Source organism: Miniopterus schreibersii (assembly GCF_964146895.1).
Source record: "Miniopterus schreibersii genome assembly, chromosome: 6".
In the NCBI taxonomy this organism is placed as follows: domain Eukaryota; kingdom Metazoa; phylum Chordata; class Mammalia; order Chiroptera; family Miniopteridae; genus Miniopterus; species Miniopterus schreibersii.
In genome coordinates this window covers 13,340,600-13,367,646 of record NC_138107.1, presented here as the reverse complement: position 1 = coordinate 13,367,646, position 27,047 = coordinate 13,340,600, and the positions used below count along the sequence as shown (strand labels likewise).

The window sequence follows — 27,047 nt, the reverse complement described above, 5'->3', positions numbered from 1 at the left end:
TAACTACTTATTAACATTTCAGAAGGCAGGTGTCCTAGAATTTGTGGACTCCGCTCAATAACCCATAGTCTCTTGCAACACTTTCAAACCTGGGACTGAGCTGCCAGCAAATAAACCCTGAGTAACCTCAATACGGGTTAATAAGCTTAGCTGCTTGCACGGCACGCTGCCGGCTCTGTACGCTGCCCTGCCCCTCCTCGTCTGGGTACCTGTAATGCTAGGCCAGAACGTTTGCAGCTTAGGGTGGGGCAGGGAGGGACCAAAGCACTTAGTGCCTCTGACCTGCTACTAGATAAAAAGATGGCTCCTGAGGAGTGTGGCCAGCCAGTTGCACTGTGTTAGGAGTAAGAAGGTGGGAGTCCAGGGAGAGGAGAGGCCTTCCCAGTCCTCAGTGGACCTGAGATTGGCTTGAAGGGAGGTGACATCAGGCCTTAACTCCTGATGGCACTCTGTGTTATCCCCAGAGGATGAGTATAAATAGCAAAGTTAAAGAGAATGTTGTACAAGGATGGTGCAGAGTGGGTTAAGGCATCAAGGAAAACTGTTTACCCAAGGGGAATGAAAACTTAGGTCCAAACAAAAACTTGTACATGAATGTTTATAGTGGTTTATTTATAATCACCAAGTCGCCCAAATGTCCTTCACCTGGTAACTGCACCAGCATCACCTGGTGATGCAAACGCCCGAAGGTACAGGGTGTGTGTGCTATTTCATGCAAATTCATCTGCTGTGTATGCACAATGGCTGAAACTCTGCAATCAAAGGAAACATGCATGACTCTGAAATGCATGCTTCTCTGTGAAAGCAGCAGACCCAAAAGGTTACATCAGATATTTATACAACATTCTGGAAGAGGCAAGGCAAAGGGATGGAAACAACTTAGTGGTTGCCAGGGGCCAGGATGGGATGGTGACCACAAAGGGGCACGAGAGAGCTTGGGTGATGGTACTCTATTTCTCGATTGTGGTGGTTGTTAAACTTCAAAAAACCTGACTTGAAAAACAAGAGTAGGGACCGAGCAAGGAGTGTACCAGAGGGCTTAACGAGCCCTGGCACTGATGACATTAGGACTAGGGAAGGGAGGAAGCTGAAAGCAGCATTAATGACCAGGGACAGCACAACGGAAACCTGCCTTTTCAGTGTGATGCTTTCTTGTAAAGAGGATTTTAAAAAGCACAGCAGAGCTCTTGCAGGCAACGCCTTTCAGCAAATATAGGACGCAGCGCCCCTCCTACATGTCTCTCATCAGCAGAAAGTGTCTGAGGAGGGTGGAAGAACCAGGGCTGGGATCAGGTAAGGATGAGCGTTTACACCTGGATATGGGTCTTGGAGCCGGGAGAGACTCTGAGTGCCCCATTTCCCCAGTGACTTGAGGTTCATAATGGTTCAGAAAGGTCACAAGCTGTCACAGCCAATTCACAGGAAACCTAATCAGCTGAAATGATGATCATGCTTTCTATGGGAAGGTCAAGATCATTTGGCTCATGGCCATAACTGACACTAATAATATAAGCATCTTAAATGTCAAGCTGATACAGCTGTCCCACTTTATTGTAGCAAGGTGACATAGGGAACACTTCCAGAGTATTTAAATGTGTGACACAAAATGAAAGAAAACATTCAGACCCAAAGTACTGTCAACACCTAAAGCATTTATTTGGATATCTTTAAACTTTTTACATATGATACATTCCAAATTTTACAAGTTTTCCACAGATATTAAAGTTATAGCCAATTTATTAAACAGATATGATTTTCCCTGATATAGAAAGCGTGTTACATAAACATTTCCACAATAAACATAATACATGCGGCACAAATCATAAAACTAAGATGATTCATTAGTAGGGAAGACAATTAGCTCAATGATGCAAACATTATTTCATCTTCTAAATTTATCTTCTCTTAGACTCTGACATTCTCAGAGAATAAAATCCAGGGACAACACTCTCAGTCCTGAAAGCTGGAAAACGCTCATGATTTGGTGCAAATGTCCATAATCCACTTATGAGGGAGAGACCAGATCTGGTCTTTATCATTTAAAATTTAATCTTGGTGAACATTATTGAGAAAAGCCAAAAGAAGCTGGGCTTAAAAGCTAAAGGAACAGGTATGTGACAAAGGCTAAAATAAACATTAAAATCATTATGCTGCCCACGGTCCAAACACCAGATCTTACCAATGGCAAAAAGGCCAGAAAAAAGGAGAGCACTGGGTTCTAATTTGGGTTTTCTTCCTGTTGGGTGAGAAACACCTCCCCTCAGCTGGGTGAGCCAGTCCCAGGCAAGAAGGGTCAGGGTCATCCTTTCAGAAAGCTACCTGCAGAGGAAGCGTGACTGCAGCTTCTGAACCCCCACTTATTTTAGCCTGAAGTCTGGATTCTGAATTTCCTCCTGGGTGCACTGTGGTGTGTGCAAAGCTGAGTGCGATGTAACTTTTAGGAGCAGTTCAAAGAAAACTGAGTGAAAGGGTAACTTGCAATGGCTGAAAAACATCCAAGAGCCTCTCATTATTCATTTGTCTCTTAGTCCACCTTAGAGAGGCTCCGAATTTATTCCACCACGAAATCTGCCGTCACTTCCTGGGTGTTTCCAAGCTCTCCGAATGGCTGTGTGGTGTGTAATAGTTATAATCAATTTGACTAAGCGGCTATCATTCTAGGAAGACACCTCTTAGTAAAAACAATGTTTAAAAAGAATAAAAAGCCTGGGCACACAGGCTGTCCCAGGAATGTACTAAGTGAGCCAGCACGTAAACAGCAATCCACCTTTCCAGGAAATGTGAGTAGGTATGGGGGTGCGGGAACTTCAAACCAGTTTTTTTTTTTTTTTTTTGCTAGTGCTTGATTCTAGATGCATACACTTCTCCATTTAGTCTTAGAAATATGAGAATATAGCGTCTGAAAAATTAGGATACTCTATTGTAACTTTTCAAAAAGCCCTTTAAAATGAGTTTTCTCTCAAAGCCAGAAGTCTTGACAAAAAAAATATCCAACCTTCCACAGCTCTGAAAACCACCCAGCACTTGAAGAAACAACTGCCTCCCCTTCCTCACTGGGGTTCCTCATGCACAAGTGCCCCAGTCCTCTGACAGCTGACGCAGACAAGGAACGCTGCTGTCCAAATCCACTGCTTTGCTCTTAGAGGTAGGGTCCATCAGCAGAGGGGACACTAACCTAGTCCGTGCCAAGTCACTGATGGACTAGGAAGTGTGACCCCAACAGACCAGAGACTTTGTTTCCTCCTGCTGGTGAATCAGCTTCAGGCCTGAGTGCCCTGACCAGTAATGTAATGCGGCTCAGAGGACTGGGAACATCAGACGCAGTCAGATGCCCACACAGGGGCTGTGTCCTGCCCAGGGAGAGACGCTCCTCGCAAGAAGTTATGTTTGAGGGATACAGCAAATGGTGCAAGAAAATGTGCTGACGTAAGATAATTTTCATCAGTCCCTGGAGCCAGAAACTATAAAAATAAAACTGGGAAGAAAAGCTTAACTAAAGAATTTATTCCAAATCCAGTAGAACTGATTTCCTGTTCTCTTTCTTGAAAAGCTGCTGGGTTACAAAAATCCGAGTTTGTTTTTGGTAGCGCAGTGACTATAAATGTTGCCAGTCAATGCCAACCAGTGTCTGATTTGCTTCCTGTGCATGTCCAATTTCCTCCGTGATACTATGCTGGTGCCAGAGCTTCTGAATCTTCTTAAATCGCTCTTTGCACAAATGTAAAGGATTTCCCCGTCTAGAAAGAAGACAGATGTCACTCTGGATGCATTCTGTTTATTCATCTATTATATCTCAGCCTTTCCTGGTTTAGGAAAAGTTACAAATTATTGGTTTTAGATCCTCTGCACAATTTCTGTGTGGCAGGCGACTGTGGCTATTAAGACGTTAGCTTTGAAGGTTTGCTAGGAGGAGCTGAAGGGAAATAAGTGCTGAAAAAAAAGAGGAAAATGCACACGAGCTATACTTCCTCAGACTGGGCTGAGGGAACAGGGGTGGGTTGAACAGGAAGGTGTGGGTTAAGAGGCTAAAACTACCCATTCATTGTCCATTTTGTTGGTTGAATGTAAAAAAGAAGGGAGGGGGGCAGGGAGTGGAAGGAAAATTACAAGGGTAAGTTCCTCAGAGTGCTGTCTTTCACCCACAAAGTCTAAGCACAGTAGCCAAATGTGAATAACATCTGGGTCTACTTTAACCAAAGCACAGGTTTTGGTGAGTTCATGCCTGGGGCCTCTGCTCCCAATTCTCAGCGCACAATCCTCTCCCTCTCTAACCAGGGCTCCTCCTAAGAGCCCACATGCCTTAGAGAACAGGAAAAACCATCACCAGGTGGCATGCGCCTATAACCTTGCAGCCAAGCACCTGGGGCAGCCCATCTACTTATTCTGCCTCAGTTTGCAGGCCTTGAACTTTTGCTCCTCAAGGGTGGATGGTTATATCTAGGTAAAACTTTTACCTTTTTGGGCAAAAACAGATTACTTAACAAGTTCTGTAATAGTACTTGAGGGAACGGCTGTTAGTATTTTGCTTATAACAGAAGTCACCCTAGAAGTGCTCAAGCCTCAAATCCTGCTGCATTGCTCTCTATGTCCTAATCTCTGTCCCCCAGATTCTCACATAATAAGCTCATTTTTTATCAATGAAGACTTGTTCTTAGGTTACCTGAAGAACACTGGGTCTCCCCATACAAAGCCACACAAGTTCCAATGGGCTATCCCTACAGAGCTCTGATGCTGAGGATACCACATGGCAATTCAAACAGTTCTGGTTCTCTGGAGTGAGGAATGGAAAAAGGTTGTATTCTGTCCTATTCTTTCCCCTTATCTACCCCAATGGCCCTCATGACATTCTAAGGGCTGGGGAAGGGAATGCCAGGGTGGCCTGCTTGGAAGAGGCCACAGGTCCCAGCCACCCCTGCCGGAACGGAAGCTCCGCAGCCCCTGAGCTGAGAGCAGACCGGCCTCAGGACCACATGGCTCACCATGCTCACCACGTGCTGAAGGCTCTGGAGGCCCAGTGTCATTCAGCCCAGGCCCTGGGACGGGGCCCTTACCTGAGTCCCTGGTCAGTCTCCCCGTAGTCATCAAGGTATGGGGGAGAGTAAAAACAGCCTTTGGTTTTGCCGGCTAAGAACAGCACCTGGCACTCCCGTACTCTGTGGAGAGACCGTTCACACATCATACATTACAACCAGGGTTTGGAATCAGTTTCAAATGGACTGAAGCCTCACAGAAATAAACAAACAACGGCATTTAAGCAGAGACAGAAGAGTATCAACATATCACGAAATGTCACTAAAACTACCACTGTAAATCAATATAGTGAGAAAGAGGGACATTGTGGATTAGGAATCAATAGCTCCCATACTAGCAACATTTGGAAAATTGTTGAAAAGTGTGAGAAAGTTACCTTCTAAACATACATAGTTACTGGTATTTTAACCACTACTATGAGTAAATTATTCATTATAAAATAATATACAAACATTGTGAATTAGGCTGACTTAAAGCATAAAGCAATACCGTACATGACAAAAAGAACTTTGAAATGTGCCAGACAGGGAGAAACGCTGCTTTCACATTTTTCCTAAGGGCTTTTAAAAAAAGTATCTTCTGATCCCTGACAGGTTTGCTTGACTTTTAAAAAACTGAGCTCAATTCAACATTTACTGAGAACCTATCACATACAAGAAACTGTCAGGCACTGGGGGACACCAAGATGACTAAGATATGGAGGTAATCCATGCCCCAGACAAGCTCAGACTCATGTCACTTCTCTCCTTTAAACCCTGAAATGGTTTCCATCTCACTCAGAGACGACTCCAGGACATGCCAGGCACCACGGTTCTCCCCCATGATTCTACTTGTGACACCAGCTTCCTTGCTGTTTCTTAAATTCAGCAGGCACATTCCCCAGCAATTTTGTACTTGGTGCTCCCTTTCTAGAATGCACTACCCACTTCTTTAGGTCTTTCTTCAAAAGTCACTTTTTCAGGGCCCTTCCTTGGTTCCCTATCTAATTCAACCCCCCAGCTGCCACTTCCTACTCCCCTCCTCTGCACATAGCACTTTCTAAATTCTTACCAGGATGTTGATTTCCTATCTCCCTCACTAGAAAATGAGCTCCAGGAAGGCAGAGACTTTGGTCTGTTTTGCTGACTACTGTGCTCTCAATGCCCAGGACACCGTTGTCATGATAAGCATTTGTCATATGTTGTTGAACATATACAACTATATACATCGACCTGTAATATGTATGAATCTAAAACCAAGAAGATACAACAAAAGGAGTAACTGTGGCTAGATCTGGGTAGAAAATCTTGTCAGACAATTGGAAGTTTCACATTCAAATGAGGCACGAGGACAGCAGAACAGAGCTGTCGCAGGGATGGGAATAATGATAGTGGAAGAACCAACAAAGAATTAGCACAAGCCAAATGTGAGATGTGAGAAGACAAGGCCCCCTCATGTCTTTCGAATGGCTACAACCATGTGAACAGCAGCCTCAGAGCTGAGGGCCGATGGGCCCCCGTGGCGCCTACCTCAGGAAGATGCCCACTCCCGAGCCACAGGAGTGGGTGTGGGCCGTGCAAGCCCCCACGTCCTCTCCTTCCAGCTCAGCCTGGCAGCAGTAGCTCTGGGAGCACAGCAGGGTGCCGCACACAAGGCACAGGGTTGGGGCTCTGCTCTTGTCGCCGCCTGACTTGGGGCACCTCCAAGGAACAAAAAAAGCACAAGTCATCGCTCTACAGAGGCGGGGCTGATGGTGATAAAGCCATTGTGGAACAAAACTGTGCAATGCCAGGGAGAGCTGAAGACGGCTGTCCCCATGGCCCAGGGAAATTACTCCTCGAATAGGGACACCACACATACACTCCCCCCCCCCCCCCCCCACGTACTGGGAACAATCAACTATCAGAGAAAAAAGAAAAATATACTCAAACATGTAAATTCTGCTACTGTTATATAATGAAATACTATATACAGTGAAAAGTGATGAATTAAACGTTATAATATGTCACATGTATAAATAAATCTTACAAACAATGCTGAGTAAAAAAGATGTAGGATATGTACAGTGCAATGCCATTTTAAAGCTTAAAATGCAAAATAGTAATAACAAATAATAATGCTGCTTAGGATATAAACATTTGCAGAGAACGTGTAAGTGCCCAGGAATGCTCACACTCCATTCGGAACAGTGGATCTCTCAGGGCAAGAGGAGGGTGCACCGGAGAAGAGATACACAGAGTTTCAACTGTCTAGGTCATGTTTACATTTTCACACTACTGATTATTCTTTATGCTACTGGCACATGAAACATTTATAATGTATTAAAAATTACTTTATATAGGGTGGGGCAAAAATCAGCCCCTTTCCCATTTCTTATTCTGAAACATGGTGGAATGATGCTTTTACAAGTTAGGTAGTGTAAAGATGACTTGATGTTACAATGCCCCTACCCAAACAAAACAGAAAAATGAACAAAATCCCTTAATTCTATGTAGAGATGTGTTTCCAGTGGTAGGAAATGCTCAATATTCTAATATCAAAACTTACGAGAAATTAGATGCTTGATTAATGAGGCTGCTGTAATCTTCTGGAAGGTCTATTAATTTGTTAGATTCTCTTGGATAGCTTAAAAAAAACCACATACATAAAATGAGTTCATATGAGATCATATCACAACGACAAGATAACTCAACTTAGTCAAAACAAATAAAGGTAGACTGAACCTGAGTGCTGAGTGCTAACACAGCAGTAAAAGAAGCTACATTAAAATTTTTTAGAATTCATACTTAAATAACACATGCCCTTAGGGTTCACATTTTTACTTGAAAAGCTCAGAATAAATCATCAAGACAGTAGACAGTACTTAGAATCTGCCCCTTTTAAGTGAAAATGTGGTAGCTCTGGGAAGCAGGGGAGGGAAAGAAAAGGATATTCCTCCCCAGGCTTCTCCCCAAACAACCCGGGAATGGAGCCCAACCACAGAACCTAGGAGGGAGGGCAGAGAAGGGCGCTTATTAAAGGCGATCTTAAGGCACATGTGAGTTGGAGGAGAGAAGTAAAGAACAGATAAATTAGAGGTGCCAGGCCATGTTGATTCTGTGACAAGTTAATTCATATGAAATTCAGATCCAAATTCAAATGGTATTTGAGGCCCCACTCTGAGGACTCACACCCGCCCCGCATGGGCCATGTGGTCTGGCCTTCCCTACTTTACCTATGGCAGAGATAGGAGTGGGCTGAAACCAAGAGGAAGCTGCTTGGACCAGAATCACTTGGGGACGATTTGGGGGGGGGGGGGTGTAACATACAGGCTAGGAGCCCAACTATAGATAAATAGATTTGGCAGGTAGGGCCCCCAGTATTTTTTTTTAAGTTTCCAATGTTCTGATGTATACCCCAAGTTGAGAACTACTGTTCCACATAATGAGTTTTCTGACTGCAGAGTTGAACCATATGAAATTGTACAGGCAAGTTCTGGTTCAAAACAGCTGGTCAGCAAGGTGTTAATAGATGAAATACACCTGTTATCACCTGGTAGAGCATAATGTAGAATCAGAATGAGCTAATGTCAAAGGAACGGAAAAAAAAAAAATCACTGGTCGTCATTTGATAATTACTGAAGCTGAATGATAGGTACGTGGAGCCTTATGCTATTTAAACTTTGGTATAGTTTGAAATTTTCCATAATAAAAGAAAAAAATAGAGCCAAGAAAAAACTAAAAAGGACCCACATTTTTTTTAAAGCAAACATTTCAAAATAGTCTGATTCTTTTACAAACTCTCACCACCATTAGACTAAGAAGAAAAGAATATGAAGGCACGATGGCCGACCTCTTGGAATCACTGAAGGCCTAGGAGGTAAGTGTTGAAGGAACACAGCACTCACACCCTACTGCCTCCCTGCCTCCCACCCCCACCATGGATCTGACAAAATTTAACTTACCTGATAGCATCTCTTTCACCTTCTAGATATCTTTTAACTTCAATGTTCTGGCACCAACTTTCATGTAATTGGGGGAAAAAAAGAAACCACTTTTTACTTTTGAAGGGTTAGAACTTCAATTTTTTCCTCTCTAAATCCAGTAAGAGGAAAAAAAATCTTTGTTTAATATGTTTACCAATTCAAAAGAAACTTGGAGGAATATCGTATTTTGTCTGCAACTTTTAAAACCACAAAAATATGACCCTATGGTTTTCTAAAAGAATGCTAAATATATTAAAACTTGTGGCTACATACACTATTACCTCACTAATTTGGACACTCTGGAAAAACCTGTGAATTAATGACAAGCTATTATCTGGAGCTAGAACACTTATATTAAAAACTTTTTCTTATTGTAGTAAAATATACTTAACATAAAACTTATCATTGTAGCCATTTTTAAGTGTATAGTTCTTTGGCATTAAGTACATTGACACTGCTGGACAACTACCACCACCATCCATTTCTAGAACTTTTTACAAACTATACTTGTTAAACACTAACCCATTCCTCCCTCCACCAGGCTCCGGCAATCACCACTCTGTTTTCTGTCTCCATGAATTCGACTACCCTAGGTTCCTCATGTAAGTAAAAACATAGTGTTCTTTTGTGACTGGCTTGTTTCACTTAGCATGTCCTAAGGTTCATCCATGTTATGGCTTATGTCAGAATTTCCTTCCCTCTTAAGGCGGAATAATACATTCCACTGTACGTGTGCAGCACATTTTATTTCTCTGGTATCTGTTGATAGATACTGGCTATTGTGAATAGTGCTGCTATGAACATGTGTGTACAAGTAGCTGAGTACCTACTTTCAATTCTTTTACAATATACCCCTAGAAGTGGAACTGCTGGCTCATATCATAATTCTATGTCTAACTTTTTGAGAAACTACCATACTGTTTTCCAGAGTGGCTACACCATCTTCTTTTCCTACCAGCAATGCACAGGAATCCCAATCTTTCAACATCTTCATTAGCACATATGGTCTGCCTTTTTTTTAAATCCCCACCCAAGGATATTTTTTTCCATTGCTTTTCAGAGAGAGTGGGAGAGAGAGAAAGAGAAAGAGAAACATCGATGTGAGAGGGACACACTGATTGGCTGCTTGGAAGCCAAGTGTCCCAATAGGGGCCGGGGATAAAGCATGCAACCGACATACACACCAGTGGCCAGAACAGAACCTGGGATCCTTCAGTCCTCAGGCTGACACTCTAACAACTGAGTCAAACCGGGTAGGGCTACCTTTTTTATTAGCCATCCTAATGGGTGTAAAGTAGTATCTCACTGCAGTTTTTTTTTTTTTTTTAAAGTTTTTATTGATTTCAGAGAGAGGAAGGGAGAGGGGGAGATAGAAACATCAATGATTAGAGAGTGATTGATCGGCTGCCTCCTGCATGCCCCCTACTGGGGATCGAGCCCGCATCTTGGCCATGTGCCCTGACTAGGAATTGAACCCTGACCTCCTGGTTCATAGGTCGACGCTCAACAACACTGGCCAGGCTCATTGCAATTTTGATTTACATTCCCCAATGACTCGTGACTTTGAGCATGTTTTCATGTGCTCATCGGCCATTTGTACACATTCTTTGGAAGAGTCCTTTGCTCTTTTTAAAAAATTTTCTTAAAAATAATTTTTCTTTGGTCATTTTTTTAACGGGTTGTTTGCTTTTTTGTTGTTGAGATGTAGGAATTCTGTATATATATATGTTCTAGATATTAATCCCTTATCAGGTATATGATTTGCAAATACCTTCTCTCATTCGGTGCATAAAACAGCCAATTTTATTTTACTTTATTATTTTTTAAACTGATTTTTTTTAGAGAGAGGGGGAGAGGGAGAGAGAGAGAGGAAAAAAAAAATCAATGTAAGAGAGAAACACAGATTGGCTGCCTCACATACATGCCCTGACTGGGGATCGAACACGAAACCTGGGTATGTGCCCTGACCCGAGACCATTCGCTGACTGCACGGCGATGATGCTCCACCAAACTGAGCCACCAGGCCAGGGCAAAACAGCCAAACGTTAAACTAAGGTTAATGGACTAAGTAATACTAGTTTCTTTCAGTTCCCCAAATCTACGGAACTGAGACCTTAGCAACTAAGTTGATCAGAGGAAATAAAACATTTCCACCACTACTCTCCTTCCAAGCAAATCTGCTTATGCTATTCACTAGCTTGGTAAAAATCTTACCAAAAAGGTAAATCCTTAACTAAGAAGGCCTAGTCATTATAGTTTAAAGTACATGGATTGAATACTTCCAGGCTCACTACTTGAGAATTTTGCAATATCTGTGATAAACTGAAGTTTGTTTCTGTATAACTTCATTTAATGTAATAAAAGAAAGTGTAGAAATCATTACCTTTCAATCAGTAATTTCGTTATCTCACTATTTTCTTGAAAAAGGCAAATGAGGTTGCTTGGCAGAGAAAGATAGTTACATAAATGTTCAAAATGGTTTGTTCCAGGAACTGTAAATGGAGAAGAAAAGAGTAATGCATATAACAACTACTAGATTCCGTATCAGAATAAGAATAGCAGAGCTTAAGAATAGCATGAGGAAAGAGTTCAAATTTGCCAGGTTCATAACTTGCAGGAAGTTAACAAGATGGCACATGGGTGGGTTCCCACAGCAAATGACACAATTCAGAGTAGAGTCAGGTGAACTCCTACATCAAACCGGTTACAATTTCTTGGTATCTGTTTTACCATTTGTTAAAGGTTTACTTGCATGATCTACTTTATGGGGTTAGTTATAAATATTAAATGACAAAAACAACATGAGTGTTCTGGAAAAGTATAAAGCAGTACAGAAATATGTGATTTCATCATGGGAGATGGATTTAAACACTTATTCTAATCACCCTTGCAAATGATTAGGAAGTCTGAATTGGCCTATATGGTGCCTGGGCAACTAGCTGAATGGAGAGACTAGTCAACAAGCCTTTAGAGAGCAGCGTGACACACAGGCACTTTGTGCCCTTCGCAAGGCTCTGTGAGACACAGATACAGTAAACTTTAACTCTACCTTTACACTACTTTTATGAAATGAATCAAAACAGAATGTAAAAAACCACCACGAAGTAGCAAATGAATTACGACACTAAAATCAGATTTGTGTGCAATTATGGATATTCTGAACTTCAAAGTTAAAAAACATTTTGAAAAAAATTAGAAGTTACCTTGAATTTCTGGCGGGGAAGGAACTCCATTTAAGTAATGAAAAAACAAAGCGGAACACTTTAGGAAGGGCATGATTCCAGCTCTGACACTCCTCCACAGGTGCCAGCCGGATGATATTTCTTTCAAGACACTAAAAGACAAAAATTTAATAAGAAAAGGTCATTCTATTTACAGCACAATGCGTAAAGATATAGGCTTAAAAGGAGTGGGTAGGCTGACTATAATAGAATGTCAGTTATAAAATAGTGATATAGCTTCCAATGCTGTTACTGAAATTTGTAGCAGTAACATAAAAAGAAAATTTGGAAAATAAAAAAAACTATCCACTATTCTAGACTCTTTATCAGCAGGTACTATGTTGGCAAACTATTTTCATACTAATTTGTCTTAGTCATAATTTAACAGCTGAAATTTAGAATTAATATATTTTTTTTGCCCAGCTGGTATGGCTCAGTGGTTGAGTATTGACCCATGAACCAAGAGGTCACCAGTTTGATTCTAGGTCAGGGAACATGCAGGGTTGCAGGCTCGATCCCCAGTAGGGGTGTGCAGGAGGCAGCCGATCTATGTTTCTACCTCTCTATTCCTCTCCAAAATCAATGAAAACATATTTAAAAAATAAAATTAACTTGTTTTTCAGAACATCACAATTTTTATTGAAAATACAACATTCTGGAACAAATCAATCATAAATGATACCAAATTAATCCCCAGCAAGCAAGCGCTGAGACTGCTGTAAATTCTTTGCCATATAACTAGTATCAGAGTGTATATGTTTATGTTTATACATTTTTCTGTATGTTGGATTATTTCGTTAGTGTGGATTCTCAGAAATGGGATAGCAGTAAAAAAACAATACAGTTCTTAACATACACCGTCAGAAAGCTAAATGAAACTGTTGTACCAAATCAAAATTATTCCAACAATATGTGAAGTTTGAATAATATCACTGCATTCCTGCCAGTCCTGGATACTGCCTTAAAAACAAATTATGCCAATTTAATTTCTAGTGAGATAATATGTTTTAGAATAGCACTTTCCAAAATAAATTCTGTGTTTCCATGTGCCATCTCCTGAGCAAAAGAAGGGTTCCTTGGCCAAGTAAATGTGGGAAGCTCTGAGAATTCCAACCACATTAGTATAATAAAAGTTCAGGAGTCCTGCAGATATACCATCTTCTTTTTAAAATATGTTAACAGCCCTGGCCCATGTGGCTCAGTTGGTTGGTATCATCCCATGCACTGAAAGGTTGTAGCTTCAATTCCTGGTCAGGGCACATTCTCGGGGTTTCGGGCTTGATCCCCAGTAGGGAGTGTGCAGGAGGCAGCCAACTGATGTTCCACCTTCACATCAATGTTTCTCTCTCCCCCTCCCTCCTGTCTCTCTAAAAATCAATATAAAAACAAACAAACCCAACAACAAAAAACATGTCAACAGACAGCACTTTCCCTTATTTAACAAATAAATGCCTTTTTCTTGCTACCACCTACTACTATTTGGGGAGCTGCCTATCATGTAAAGACTATGACCCCACCTTCCCGTACACTGGCGAAGTGTTTTATACAAAGCAAGAACTGCTAACTCTTCTTCACCGGCAGGCGTTTCTTGGTCCATGCCATTCTCTTCTGAAAGAAAAGGAAGTATTAGTACTCTGTATCTGCCTACGAAGTGGATTGGTGACCACATCATTTAAGCACTCAAATAAAGTATGAAAAATACTCCCACAGAACACACAGAACTTTAATTCCTCAGGTGTGAGCACAGTGTCGATCTCCGTCACAATAAGGAGCCTGCAGGCTTTGGGGGAAGCAGCTGTGCTGATTCAGGGTGTCAGGCAGCATGCAGTGAGCTAAATCAGCTAAATATACAGTCTATGGCACTCAAATATTACTAAACTTATAAAAGTAATGACTCACATTGCTAAGGGATTTTAATAGGAGAAATTTATTTAAAAACTTGTCACACGAGGATGAACAGCAAAACAAGCAGCCTAATTATAATTTATGTACTGTTCTCAGCCAAGCACATTTTCCTTCAATACTTTTTTAGAACAGAAAACTCAAGTACCTCCTTCAAAAGGCCGACAAAAAGGAGTTACCTGTACACGAGGTAAGTAGGATCTGTATGATGTGCGCCATAGTAACCAGATGGAAAATGTGCAGGTCTCCAGTGCCAAGGCTGATCCCTGAAAAATCCTGACACTGCAGTGCAGGGAAAGCGAGCACCAAGCCCACCTAGATACCACATACAGAGCATCAGACAGCTTGTCATTCCTTTCACACCTAAACATGTTTCCATTTTCTTGATATGACCCCCTTCAGAGCTCTGCCCCTCCCTTTAAGAAATCTTTGTTCTTAAACAGTACACATGTTAGAAATCCCACCAGGATTGGCTAAATGAAATTACTTAAGAGCTAAGAGTTTTGATGGGTACTATCATCTCATTTATCCAGTGATTTCCCTATATAGCTTATTGTTAATAATAATAAAATAACAGCCCTGGCCAGTGTGGCCTAGTTGGTTGTTTGGGCGTTGTCCCGTGAACCAGGAGACTGCCGGTTCGATTCTCAGCCAAGGGCATAAGCCCAGATTTCATGCTTGAACCCCAGTGCGGCAAGTGCAGGAGGCAGCCAGTTGATGTCTTGCTCTGACATTGGTCTCTCTCTCTCGCTCTCCTCCCACTTTTCTCTAAAAATCAATAAACTATTCTTAAAAAACAAAAAAAAGCTGAAATCTTTCTAGAAGTGAGCAATGGAAAAAGCACGGATTTTGGACCCACAAAGATCTAGATATGAACCCCAGCTCCTCTTATGAACTTTTTAGACAAGTTAACACCTCTGAGCCTCAGTTTCCCTATTTGTAAACTAGAGAGAATATATGTGTTTTTAATACTTCAGTAGCAAGGATGTAAAGGACTAAACAGGAATGGATGTGAAAGCAGTAAGGTCTTTAATAAATGTTAGTTCTCCTGTTCGCTCCTGCTGCCTGCACGACGGTGGTTTACACAAGAGAAACGGGGACAGTCACAATGGCTAACACTTACCAGGGAAACAGTGCTCTAAGCTCTTTACACTGATCATCCCACTGAGTTCTGACACATCATATGAGGTAAGTACTAACCAACTTAAAGGTACAGGATCTGATGCCAAAGAGATTAAGGAAACAGCACTCGGGGCTGCTGTGTGTGGCACTGTACTCAGTGTTTTGAGGAAGGGGACCCATTTGAGGTGGGGCCAAAGTTCAGCCAGTGGTGTGTTCTGGCACCAGACTGCCCAGAAGACATACTTTTCTCTAAATCAAAGTGGATGTCTATTGCTAAGCAGTTTGACCAAAGACAGAGCTGTATCTACACAAAAGCACTTACATTACTAGTACCAGTTTTACTTTTTTGTAGGTAAAAAGCATAGAGAGGTTAAAAGTATTAACCTTGGCCCCAAAGCAAACAAGAGAGAGGATTAGACACCCATGTCAGGCCTCTCAGCTAGGTTCTGTAACATTTTCTTTTTGAGGCTCCTCAGAAAGAACTATACTCAGAGGTGGTAGGAGTAATAGATGATAACTCCTCCTGTCTGCCTCTATACTGCTCACCAAGTCTAAGAGAAAGGTCTATAGTACGATAAAGAAAATGTCAAACACAAATTACAAGATACTCACCAATAAATGAAACATGTCAATATCTAATATGCATGGAAGGTCCCCATAACTGTCATTAGGCACCAATGCTAAATATTTAAAGAAAAAAATACATTAGCACATTCCCTATGCTAACCTAAGTATTATTTAAAAAATGTATCTAACCTAGTTTACAATTATCTTTTTGCAAGATACATATGAATTTGTAAGCTACAATTTGTACATAAAAGAAACAATACTACCAAAATACTTCTCATAATGGAGAGAAGTTGCATGACTAAAAACAAAATTACAGATGAAAAATTAAGATAACATCTATAGCACATGTATTAATACTCACATGCAAAAAGTTTACAAAAGTGTCCTTGCACCACTGAAAGTAATGCCACTGTCCAATGCGCTGCAGCGAATCTTGTTAGTGACCTAAGACAGTCATCCTGAAATGAAGCAATTGACACAATTAACAAAGCAGCCAGCATAAGTAGTTCTCTTCTTTGAGAACTGCTAGTGCAAAGCACAGCCAACCGAAGCAAAGCTACACGCACAATGAAATCTCTCTAGATGGTATGCAACTGAATCTATGACATCGTTAAAAAAAAAAGTTTTTATTGATTTTAGAGAGAGAGGAGGGTCATGGGCCAAACTCCGGGGGTTTAAAACATTTAGAGGATGGGGGGCAGACTGAGAAGGAGCCACCAGAGAGTAAGGAGAAAACCAGAAATGTCACAGAAATCAAGAGAGAAAATGAGTTTCAGGAGGAAGTAGTTAACAAAATTAAGTAAACAGAAATGTCAAATAAGGGCTAAAAAAATGCTCACCCTCAAGGATAATGAGATCATTTGGTGAACTTGGTAACAGCTGTTTCCCAAGAGTGAAAAGTCTTGGGTGGAAGAACAAATTGCAGTGAGTTGAAAAGTTGAAGGGTTAGGTTTAGCAAGAAATTGGAGTCAGAGTAAACACTATTGTTTCAGGAAGTTTTGCTGTGTATAAAATTTCTTTCTCTTTCTTGATATGAAATTAAAAATTGTAGGTGCCCTTTCTTTTTAAAAAAATTTTTATATATTGATTTTAGAAAGTAGAAGGGAGGGAGGGGGTAGGAAGACAAAAAGAGAGAAATATCGATTTCTTATTCCACTTATTTATGCATTTATTGGTTGATTCTTGTATGTGCCCGGACTGGAGATCAAACCTGCAACCTTGGCATACCGGGATGACACTCTAACCAACAGAACTATCTGGCCAGGGCTATTTCTTATCTGTATTTAAACATTTTTCATTGCATGGTGAAATAAAATGAAATATGCTTTAAAATGGCTTGGTCATAAAAAGGAATGACTAGGGTCACAGACAGAAGGAAGAGAGATAACACTGAGGGCAAGAGTCAGAGGAGGATTACAGAGCACACTTGTCCACAGGGAAGTGCCAGGAGAGGGGAAGGGAAAAGAAGGGGTAACTAACTGATGGAAAGGCGAAGCATTTCAGATAAAAGGTGGAAGGATAAGCCACCTTACCCCAAGGTCCCTTATCCTCTGATACAGGAGCGGAAGGTGAGTGGAGAAATACATCAGGTTTGAAGAGTAGGAATCAGGAAAACAGAAGTTCACCCCTAAGCTGTATGAGTTCCTGATGTAGTATTTTGGATATTAATCCCTAATCAGATGTTATCACTTGTGAGTATCTTCTCCAATTCAGTAGGCTTTTTTTTTTTTTTTTTAATTTTTTAAAAATATGTTTTTATTCATTTCAGAGAGAGGAAAGGAGAAGGAGGGAGAGAGAGAAACGACTGGCTGCCTCCTGCATACCCCCTTCTGGAGATCGAGCTCACAACCCAGGCATGTGCCCTGACCGAGAACTGAACTGGTGGCCCAGGACACAGCTCAACCAACTGAGCCACACCAGCCAGGGCTTTTGTGAATGTTCTGACTGCTGACTAGACATTCCCTCATCTTTCTCCTTCTCCTTGGGCCTCCAAATCCCCTGCCCCAATATTGAGATCAGGCCAATTAATATCCCTACAATGCCTCTAAGTGTTTGAGTAAAAGGAATAGTCAACGGATGCAGCAAACGTCATTGTCTTATTTTAAGAGATTGCCGCAGCACCCCAACCTTCAGCAACCACCACTCGTCCGGTCAGCAGGACCGACAACACTGAGTCAAGATTCTCTACCAGCAAAAAGACTACTTGCTGAAGGCTTAGATGATGCTTACCATTTTTTAGTAATAAGTATTTTAAAATTAAAGTATGTAAACTGTTTTAAGACATAATGCTACTGCACACTTAACATTATAATATAGTGTAAACATAACTTTTATGTACCTGGGAAATAAAAAAATTTATGTGACTTGCTTTACTGTGATACTCGATTTATGGTGATGGTCTGGGATAGAACCTACAGTATCTCCGAGGTAGATCTATACTGGTTTTTGTTCTTTGGTTAGTAAGGTTCTTATATCAGTGGTTCTCAATCCTGGCTTCTGGGAGCTTTCAAAAAACATTAATGCCTTGGGTCCATCTCCAGAGACTCTGATTTAACTGACCCGTGGTAGATACTAGGCATTTTTTTTTGTTGAGAATTCTTACGAGTTTATTTGAGCCAAACTGATGATATACACTGGAGAGCAAGATATCAAAAGTTGCCCAGGCGATTCCACAAGAATCAAATTACATGATTTTACTCTTAAAGATAATTTTATGATCTACCTGACACTAGTTACACTACAAAAATTAGCAATCTCTGACTGTACATTCCCCTTCTTCGTTTTAGGCATTAAATGGACTGTTTTCACATTAATATCTACTTAATGTAAATGTTGGTTATGAAAGATAGTCAAATGTGCTAGAGGGTGTGTTCTGTTTTATATTTCCAATTATAGCATTATATATTCAAGAACAAGCACTCTGTTTTTAGTTTCTTCCCCATCTTTTCATGTGTTTAACCAAGAGCTCTAGATGAAAAGAGCCAAAGTCTATTTAAAAGAAAAATGAGAAATTAAACCACAAACATTACCTTCTTCAATATCATTACAGAAAATAGGTTTTACTATGAAGTTAGTAAAGCTTTGCTTAAATAACCAATTCAGGTTTCTAAGCTTTAAAGACAGCAGAACCACAGAATTTTCACTCTACCATTCTGTGAACAGAGTAAACAACTTACCAGTCTGCAAGGCAAGGGGCCAAATAATGGTTTATCTTCATCACTTAAAATTCTTTCTGCAGATTAAAAATGATTAAGATAGTAAATTTTATGTTATGTATATTTCACAATTTCAAAAAATAGTAAAAAAAATTCTTTGGTAGAAAGCACAATATTGTCAGGTTTTGAAAATTTCAAGTTATACAAGAATTAACTCTGGATGAAAAGTAAAAATGAAAACACATTCCCTCAAATGACAAGAAGCTAAAACCCCCACCAAAATGAGTTCTCTGTTGTTGTGGCTAATGTACAAACTGCCAACCTAGTACTCTGTCAGTATGCTACATTTTCTACTTCAAAGTCTTTATGCTGTTTCTTCACATTGTTGCCTACTTTATTATTATTATTATTATTTTCATCCTCACCCGAGGATATTTTTTCCATTGCTTTTCAGAGAGGGTGGAAGAGGTAGAGAAACAGAGAAACATCGATTGCTTGCCTCCCACCTGCGCCCCAACCAGGCCGAGGATTGAGGCTGTCACAGAGGTACGTGCCCTTGGCCGGAATCAGTCCACAGGCCAATGTGCTGTCCACTGAGCCAAACTGGCTACGGCTGTTGCCTACTTTAAATGTGTCATGTAAATACAGGTTTCTACACATAATGCATGTCCATGTATGCTTGTGACTTAACAACAGACACAACTTTAAATTTCTTACCTATGCTTTGGATGGTGTATGCACAACTACCCCAACACATTATGGGCACACGGGGGTCTTCTTCATTGGGATGGACCTTTAGTCCCACCTTGTAAGTAGCAGTTCCAAATGTTGTTAGCATTTCTTTTATGCTATCAGAATAAGGGTTCCTGAAGTGAACACATACAGGGTTAGCTCAAAACAATGTGCTCACATAAAATGTTTCAGATTTTTAACAGCTATTTGCTATGTTGGAAGTGAATGACTTAACCTATATAAAGACAGTTGTATGCAAATTGGGAAAGAGGAGAATAGGAGATCCAGCCAAATAAGAGGAAGTCTCAGGGTGACAGCTGTGTCCTGTCTTGACTGGTGCGGGAGTACAGAGGCTGTGGGAGTAGGGGTCTGAGCACTCAGAAAAGCTATTGCTAGGCATCTGAAAGATCTATTGCAGCATTTAGGGGGGAAAAAGTAACACCTATAGAAAACCAAGTACATGGAAAAAACAAGGTCAATATTAACCACAGGAAAGACAATTGTAAAAGAAAAAAAATTATATTATAATGTTTAACTTATATCAGTAGAAACAATTATAATGTAAAAACTGCCAACTGATTTAACCAAAAATTGTGACAGAACTCTAACCGGAAGACTGGTAAGGAGCAGTGGATAGGGCAGAGGTAAGAGCTAAATACTAAATTGCTAGCCAGTCAAGAGAAACTACTGTTTAGAAATGATAAATCAAGAGAGAAGCTAACTAAGCATTTTAACTAGAAATAGGGAAGTAAACAGTAGGGCTGGGAACAGGGAGGGGGAATGTGGGAGGCACAGGACTGATGATTTTTCTATTTAAGACTTTCAGCGCTATTTTTATTGAGTTCCTTAGTATATGCCAGGAATAACTTCCAGGTGGCTTTACATGTATTATGTCACTCTATCCTCATAATACTTTACAGATGAGGAACCTGGGGTGCAGAGAGGTCAAGCAATTTGCACAGCAGCACAGCTAATAAGCAGTGATACTAGGAACCTAACTGAGCAGTCTAGCTCTATAATCTATGCTATACTTTATAACTAATGGGCTATGGGCTTAAAGATGGTAAAAATACTCCGGTTTTGATCCTGAGTTATTGAGAAGTTGGTGGGGCCATAAACAGAAATATGGAGATGAGAAGGAAAGCATAGGATTTGGTGAGGGAGCTGAGCAGTTTGGATTTGATGAATTGATGAGGTGTAGTCAAGGAAAGCCAGATAAAGGGGTATAACAGGGAGTCAGCAATGTGGACTAGGAGAGGTTGGTGGGAATTAAACATGCTACACGGGTCTTAAGTTCTGATCAATATACCCACAATAAATATCATCATGTAATGATTAAACCTCAGAATTCAAGATCAATGTCCTATAATATTTTGTTCCCTGGCTAACTTAAGTTTTTCAGTTCAAGTGGGCCAAACTTGAAAGGAATAAAATAAAATACTCACTTAGGATGAAAATCAGGCCTAAACCCTTCAGGGAGCTGCAATTCATCCATATTTTCTGAATTCTTTGAAGAGGCAATATCTATAGAAACAAGTATTTCATATTATTATTCATCAGTCCACAATATTTCTGTGAATTTCCAACATAAATTTCATTCTAAATATAGGTCAAAAAACTTAGAAACAATAGGAAAAATTTCCAATAATAAAAACTTATATAACATGCATTCAAAGCATGAGAAACACCATTGCTCTGACTGTCTGTGCTTTTCCTAATACTAGAACACAGCTAGGGAAGGTGGGAAAAGGGGGAGTATGCTGTTTTGTTTTTATAAAAATCAATGATACAAATTCTGCTCAGATGCTTTCCCTGAGGTCATAATTGCAGTGGAACTTGGAAAGCCTTTGGTAATGCCAACACTAAAATGAGTAAGCCCACTGACAATGAAAGGCTAGCTGTGCAATAGTCAGTTACATTCCCCCACCCCAAGAAGCTCTTCAGTAATATGGGGGAATACGGGAGAAGTATTTATTATAAACTTCACATAAGCCTGTGGGTTTTCAAGGAATAAGAAGTAACATAGTCAAGTCAAATTTAGTTCATTAAGACAAAATTAAAGTAAATAAAATTTGAAAATGAGAGGTTTCATTTAAAAAATTTTCTTAAATAATTCTTTCTGGACTTTGGGGAAAAATGAATGCAGATTATCAGAACTTACTTGGAATACTTTCCTCTTTCCTAAGAATCTGTAATGCTTTTATCTGCTGAGATACGGTTCTAATCCACTGAGTTAGATTTGGTTGGTCTGAAAAATTTAATCTGCTAGAAAAGATTATAAAGAGTATTTAGTAGTTTGTTGTTATTGTTTAGTTTAAGATACAGAAAGACTCCTTAAATGATCATGGGCATATTTTAAACATTTTTGCCAATGGAAATAAAAATATATTGTTTGTTACTATGATGCTAATGACATTATTTGTCAAAAACTTCACTTTTTTCAGTACTGGAATTTGCAAGCATTTCTTACATATCATAGTCACCATACCACCACCAATATTTATTGAGTGCTTATTATGTGACAAGCACTTAATAGCATTAGATTTAATTCTCAAAATATTCATATGAAACAAGTTATATTACTGTTCCCATTTTACAGATGAGGAAACAGGTTTAGAGCTATGTAACTTGACTAGGCCATATAAGGAACAGATCTGGTATTCAAACCCAGTTATATCAGACTCTAAAGCCTGTGTTCTTCATGACTATGTCATAATTGGCTCTCATGGAAAAAATACAAAACCTAAACCAACAAAGGTGATTCTTTTCTCCTTCTATGTAGTGAATCCTTAATCTAACAATGTTTAATTTATCAGTTCAAATGCAGGTAAGTCAGTACCATGACTTTCTTTTGTGATTAAAAAGCATGAACTTATACTCAAATCTAACAGTATTTAAAGAACATTTGTGGTAGCATAAATTAAGACATAGTTTTAACTCCTGTATTGAAGAGAAAAAAATTGACTTTGCTTTGAATTGAATCCAAATAGCACAGAAATTGATGATTCATATTCATAAAATTAAATTAGTATTTCATGTTCACGTAGATACCATAAGTCTAAACAGAGAAATGAAAATCAGATTAAAATAGTAGACAGTATTAAATTCATATTTTAAAATAAGTTATACCTATTAACTAGAAGCACCCTAAAAATTATGAAATGACAAAAATTTTCCATTTTAAATACACCAACAGATTTCCATTGTTTGGCTCAATTCCCGAAACTATTATCAGACAGTAATTTGCAAAAAATTATATTTAATTGTTAGAATATTCAATAAAGTCAGTTTGAGCCTCCACTATTTCTCTATCAATTTACTGAGCACCTCTTGAAAAGTATGAGGGAGGGAGATACTTAAAGCAGGATCCTAAAAATACAGACAGTTTTCATGAATACACAAGGGATTTTATATCTTCTAACAGTGTCTATGGGTAAACAAGAAACTGTTAAATTTTGGCCTATTCCTTTCTAAAAACCCAAATCATATTTTACAGGCCTGCTAAAAGAAATGACTAAATAAATAGTTTGAAAAGTGTCTGGAAAACATTATACAATTATCTGGAGTGATTCCCCTGCTCTGGTCTATTATTTCATTGTCTTCAAAGGCAACTACTGCTTTGATATAAAGGTTTTCTGAGCCAAAACTTACTTGTTAAAAATATTTCTTGGAGGAAGCAGCAGAGGAATAACAGTGTTACTCAAGCACTCACAAAGGGGACAAAGGAATTCTCCATTTTCTACATCGTAGCTTGTATGTAAGCGTAATCTCTGTTGCCTTCGCTGTTCTTTAGCTTGAACGGAATCAAAATACCTTTACAATTAGAAAACATGAGGTATCAAAACAACGGTAATTTTTTTCAATAAGAACCATAAGCCTCAACATTTTAAATAACTTGTTTTCACAAATAATGCAAAAATAAAAATCTTAAAAAGAACTGAATTATTTTTAATACTAGTACTTTAATTTTTAAGTTGCTTTAATTATCAAAATGGGCTCGAAGGGTTCTAAAACAGGAAAGTGTGAGGCTATACCAACTTAGCTCAGGGAGCCATGACCATCTCAGGAAGCAACAAGGCTAACGCCTTCAGCATCAAGAGTTGTTCACCTTCGAAAGACATTAGCCTTCTAGGGTATATCCCACTGTAAAAATCTTTTTCTTCATCCAGTTTGTTAGCTGCCACAGATCCCCACATTAAAACATATATCTGATACACTATGAAATTTCTGTCACTCCTTTACATGTATGACAAAGCAAATCAATTTCGATTATTACTTATTAGGAAGTGATGTCAAGTTTTTCTTTAACATCTTTAGTTCTTTTTCCCGTTTTCTAGAATGGAATTTCTTTTATATAAAAATTCAACTTTGAGCTTTCAAACAAGCTTCTCTTGACTAATATTAAGAATATGTTACCTTTGCCAACAATGGGCATGCATAATATGTCCACAGCTACCAGTGTGTGTTCCGCAGGACAGATCAGGGTGCATGAATAATGGATCATATTTTTCTGCATTACAAAACAAACAAAAACAAAAGAGCCAAGCATTTAATTTTCCCATAACAAATGTAAAACTTTGCTTTGTGAAATCCTTGATAAGGACTTGTAAACTTGAAATAAAATGCTAGTTTATTCCTTTCCTTTGAGATACCAATAATTTATGCAAGCCTCTGGATTATTTATTTATTTTTTAAAAATATATCTTTATTGATTTCAGAGAGAGGAAGGGAGAGGAGAGAGAGAGAGCTAGAAACATCAATGATAAGAGAGACATTGATCTGCTGCAGCCCGCAACCCGGGCATGTGCCCTGACCGGGAATCGAACCCTGATCTCCTGGATCCTAGGTCAATGCTCAACCGCTGAGCCACGCCCGGCTGGGCCCTCTGGATTATTTAGAAAGCAGGATCCTCTAACTTTCATCGCCCTGAGCAAATAAAACATCCCTGAACTGTTAACTAAAATTGGAATTCTGTATTTAAGTATATCTAATCTTTTGAACATTTCAGACTCTTGGGGCACCGAGAGACTCCCATTCCCTCCAAAAGCCCTGAGCTCAGTAAAAGGGATATTCTTTATGGGGCGGTGTTTAACAATTTCAGGGCAGCTGGGTCACAGTGATCTCTAGCAAAAAAGATGTTTTGGCAGTAATGGGGCGCTCCCTAGAGGAGATTCTGCCTAATGACACCCATGCAGAGATGAATCACAATCACTGGACCAGAGCAAAACATCCTGCACAACACTCCAGACCTGAGGTAGGGAAAAGGGCAAATCAGTTTCTGCTCTGGTGCCAATTTTTTATAGTCAAAGGAGATGAAAAATGAAGACAACAATAAGATGGGTGCCTGGTTTCTTTAGGAATTTTTTGAGTTCTCTGTGTAAATTAGTATAATCTTAGAAATTCCATAACATTCTTCTCCCCCCCGTAACATTCTAAAAAGAATTACTCATGTTTCAATTTGCTTTATACAATACTAAAAATGTCATAGCACAAGGAAAATCAGCTTATAGCCAGCCAAAGTTTGTAAAATAAACTTGGCAACTTTATCTCTGACCTGGAATGAAATTATAAATTGCCTAGTTGAAATGACCATTTTAAAAGATGAAAACAGACCAATATTTCCTAACTAGGTGCTTGAGGGTCACCCTGTGCAGACTTTCCTTATAGAGAAAAGGCAAGCTTACCAGTGGGTTTTCAAGCCTCCTTTCAATCCTACAATGTGAAAGGTACTTGCTACCTAAGTGCTCTAGAAATTCCAAAGACAGTTCCTACTCTCAAGAAGTTTACTGGCACTGTTGAGGCATATGCACAAATAAACAACTCTAAGAGTAGAGACATAATGTGTCTGTGGCGGACACAATAATGTGCACCTAGGTGCCCTGCAGCAATGAATGACTTACTCCCTCAGCAGCTGGAAGGTACTCAACTGTCACTCCTCTTTAAGGGATGACTGCTTTGAAGTTCATACCTCTTTCCAGAGGGACCGATCAGTTTCCAGGTGCAAAGCCCCAGCCCCCTTGCCCCAACTTAGGACACTTCTGAAGGGCCATTCGGCTGCAGAGCTCCCATGGGACCATCTGAGGGCTTTTCGTGACAGCTTAACTTCTCCCTTGCCCAAATCTGCTTCCTTCTCCTCCGTTCCACACATGTTGATGCCAAGGCTCTCCCTAATAAATGTTCTGTACAGTAACCTCTATCTCAAGAATCTGCTTTCTGAGGAACCCTATCTGAGATATTATTACTAATCTAAGTCAGAATTTGGCTCAATGATTGCTTCTCACATAGGTAACTCACACAACTATTCTCAGAAGAGTACAGTTTGGATCTATCCATGAGACAAAATAATTGTGATTTCAGTGTGTCAACCAATTTATAAGTGTGTTGAAGAATGGGGATGATTGTTAAGTACCAAAGCATGTTAATGTTATATCACAAAGAAAAACTTTCCTTTAATCCCTGCTATTTACCAGCTGTGTGATTCAGGCATGACATTTAGCCTTCTGCAATGTTTCCATATCTGTCAAATGGGGAATTTCTGCCTAAGTTACCTAAGATACCACCAGGCCTACGGAGTTATTAGCTTAATAAAATTTCTGAATATCACCACACACGCTAAAGGGCAGTCATTATTAAAAGGAGGAGAGGATCAGGCTATGACTTACCTGGATCCTGAATGACTTTACTTCTGTTTTTTGATAATACAGTTGATCTTTGAACAAATGCTGCTAGGACCATTGCCTTGCTTTCCACCTTCACCTCTTGCTCCTCTTGACACAATATACAGGTAACAAATTGTCTTTGTTTAGGGACCTGAGTTTGTGCTGGGCCCAATGCTGTAAGTGTCATATCTGACACCACAGGGCTGCAATGAAAGGTCATGAATATAATTAATGAGCTTAAGAAGTTTCTAGCTCTGGACAGTTTTGCTTAGTGGTTTGAGCGTCGACCCATGGACTGAAGTGTCTTGGGTTCAATTCCAGCCAAGGCCATGTACCTTGGCTGCAGATTCGATCCCTGCCCTGGTGAAGGTACATGCGGGAGGCAATTAATCAGTGTGTCTCTCTCACATCGATGTATCTCTCTCTTTCCCTCTTACACTCTCTCTGAAAAGCAATGGAAAAATATCCTCAGGTGAGGATTGAAAAAACAAAAACAAACGAACAAAAAAAGAAGTTTCTATATAATCATAAAACAGTATATGCCAGATATGCACATATTAAACACACGGTTTTGATGCCTTAAATTGCCAGAAGTCTTTTATACGTATCAAACCATCTCCTTTAATTCACAGAGCATACAATATGCAAAACAGAAGCCATATACTTAGTTAACTAAGCCCAGTGGACTCATTCTTTCGTTTGTTGTTTTTAA

At 39.7% G+C, this 27,047-nt stretch overlaps 1 protein-coding gene across 8 annotated transcripts in view; it reads right to left on the bottom strand.

The window, feature by feature from the left end:
* Positions 1-1,634: 1,634 nt before the first annotated feature.
* The window catches only part of UBR2 (ubiquitin protein ligase E3 component n-recognin 2), a 93,210-nt gene continuing 67,797 nt past the window's right edge, over positions 1,635-27,047 (bottom strand). For 4 of the 8 annotated variants that reach the window (XM_081140956.1, XM_081140955.1, XM_081140960.1 and 1 more), the window contains exons 30-47: positions 26,339-26,538; positions 24,093-24,186; positions 23,328-23,489; positions 21,838-21,941; positions 21,122-21,200; positions 19,662-19,810; positions 18,966-19,021; positions 16,151-16,247; positions 15,832-15,899; positions 14,277-14,412; positions 13,713-13,803; positions 12,178-12,308; positions 11,358-11,466; positions 8,954-9,010; positions 7,558-7,635; positions 6,540-6,710; positions 5,052-5,153; positions 1,635-3,737 (exon numbers count right to left, since the gene is read on the bottom strand). In XM_081140956.1, coding sequence (XP_080997082.1) covers positions 3,596-3,737; positions 5,052-5,153; positions 6,540-6,710; positions 7,558-7,635; positions 8,954-9,010; positions 11,358-11,466; positions 12,178-12,308; positions 13,713-13,803; positions 14,277-14,412; positions 15,832-15,899; positions 16,151-16,247; positions 18,966-19,021; positions 19,662-19,810; positions 21,122-21,200; positions 21,838-21,941; positions 23,328-23,489; positions 24,093-24,186; positions 26,339-26,538 — 2,026 coding nt within the window. In that variant the 3' untranslated portion in view covers positions 1,635-3,595. Of the gene's footprint in view, positions 3,931-5,051; positions 5,154-6,539; positions 6,711-7,557; positions 7,636-8,953; positions 9,011-11,357; positions 11,467-12,177; positions 12,309-13,712; positions 13,804-14,276; positions 14,413-15,831; positions 15,900-16,150; positions 16,248-18,965; positions 19,022-19,661; positions 19,811-21,121; positions 21,201-21,837; positions 21,942-23,327; positions 23,490-24,092; positions 24,187-26,338; positions 26,539-27,047 lie in introns of all 8 variants that reach the window. The other 4 variants (XM_081140958.1, XM_081140957.1, XM_081140961.1 and 1 more) reach the window with 2 other exon arrangements.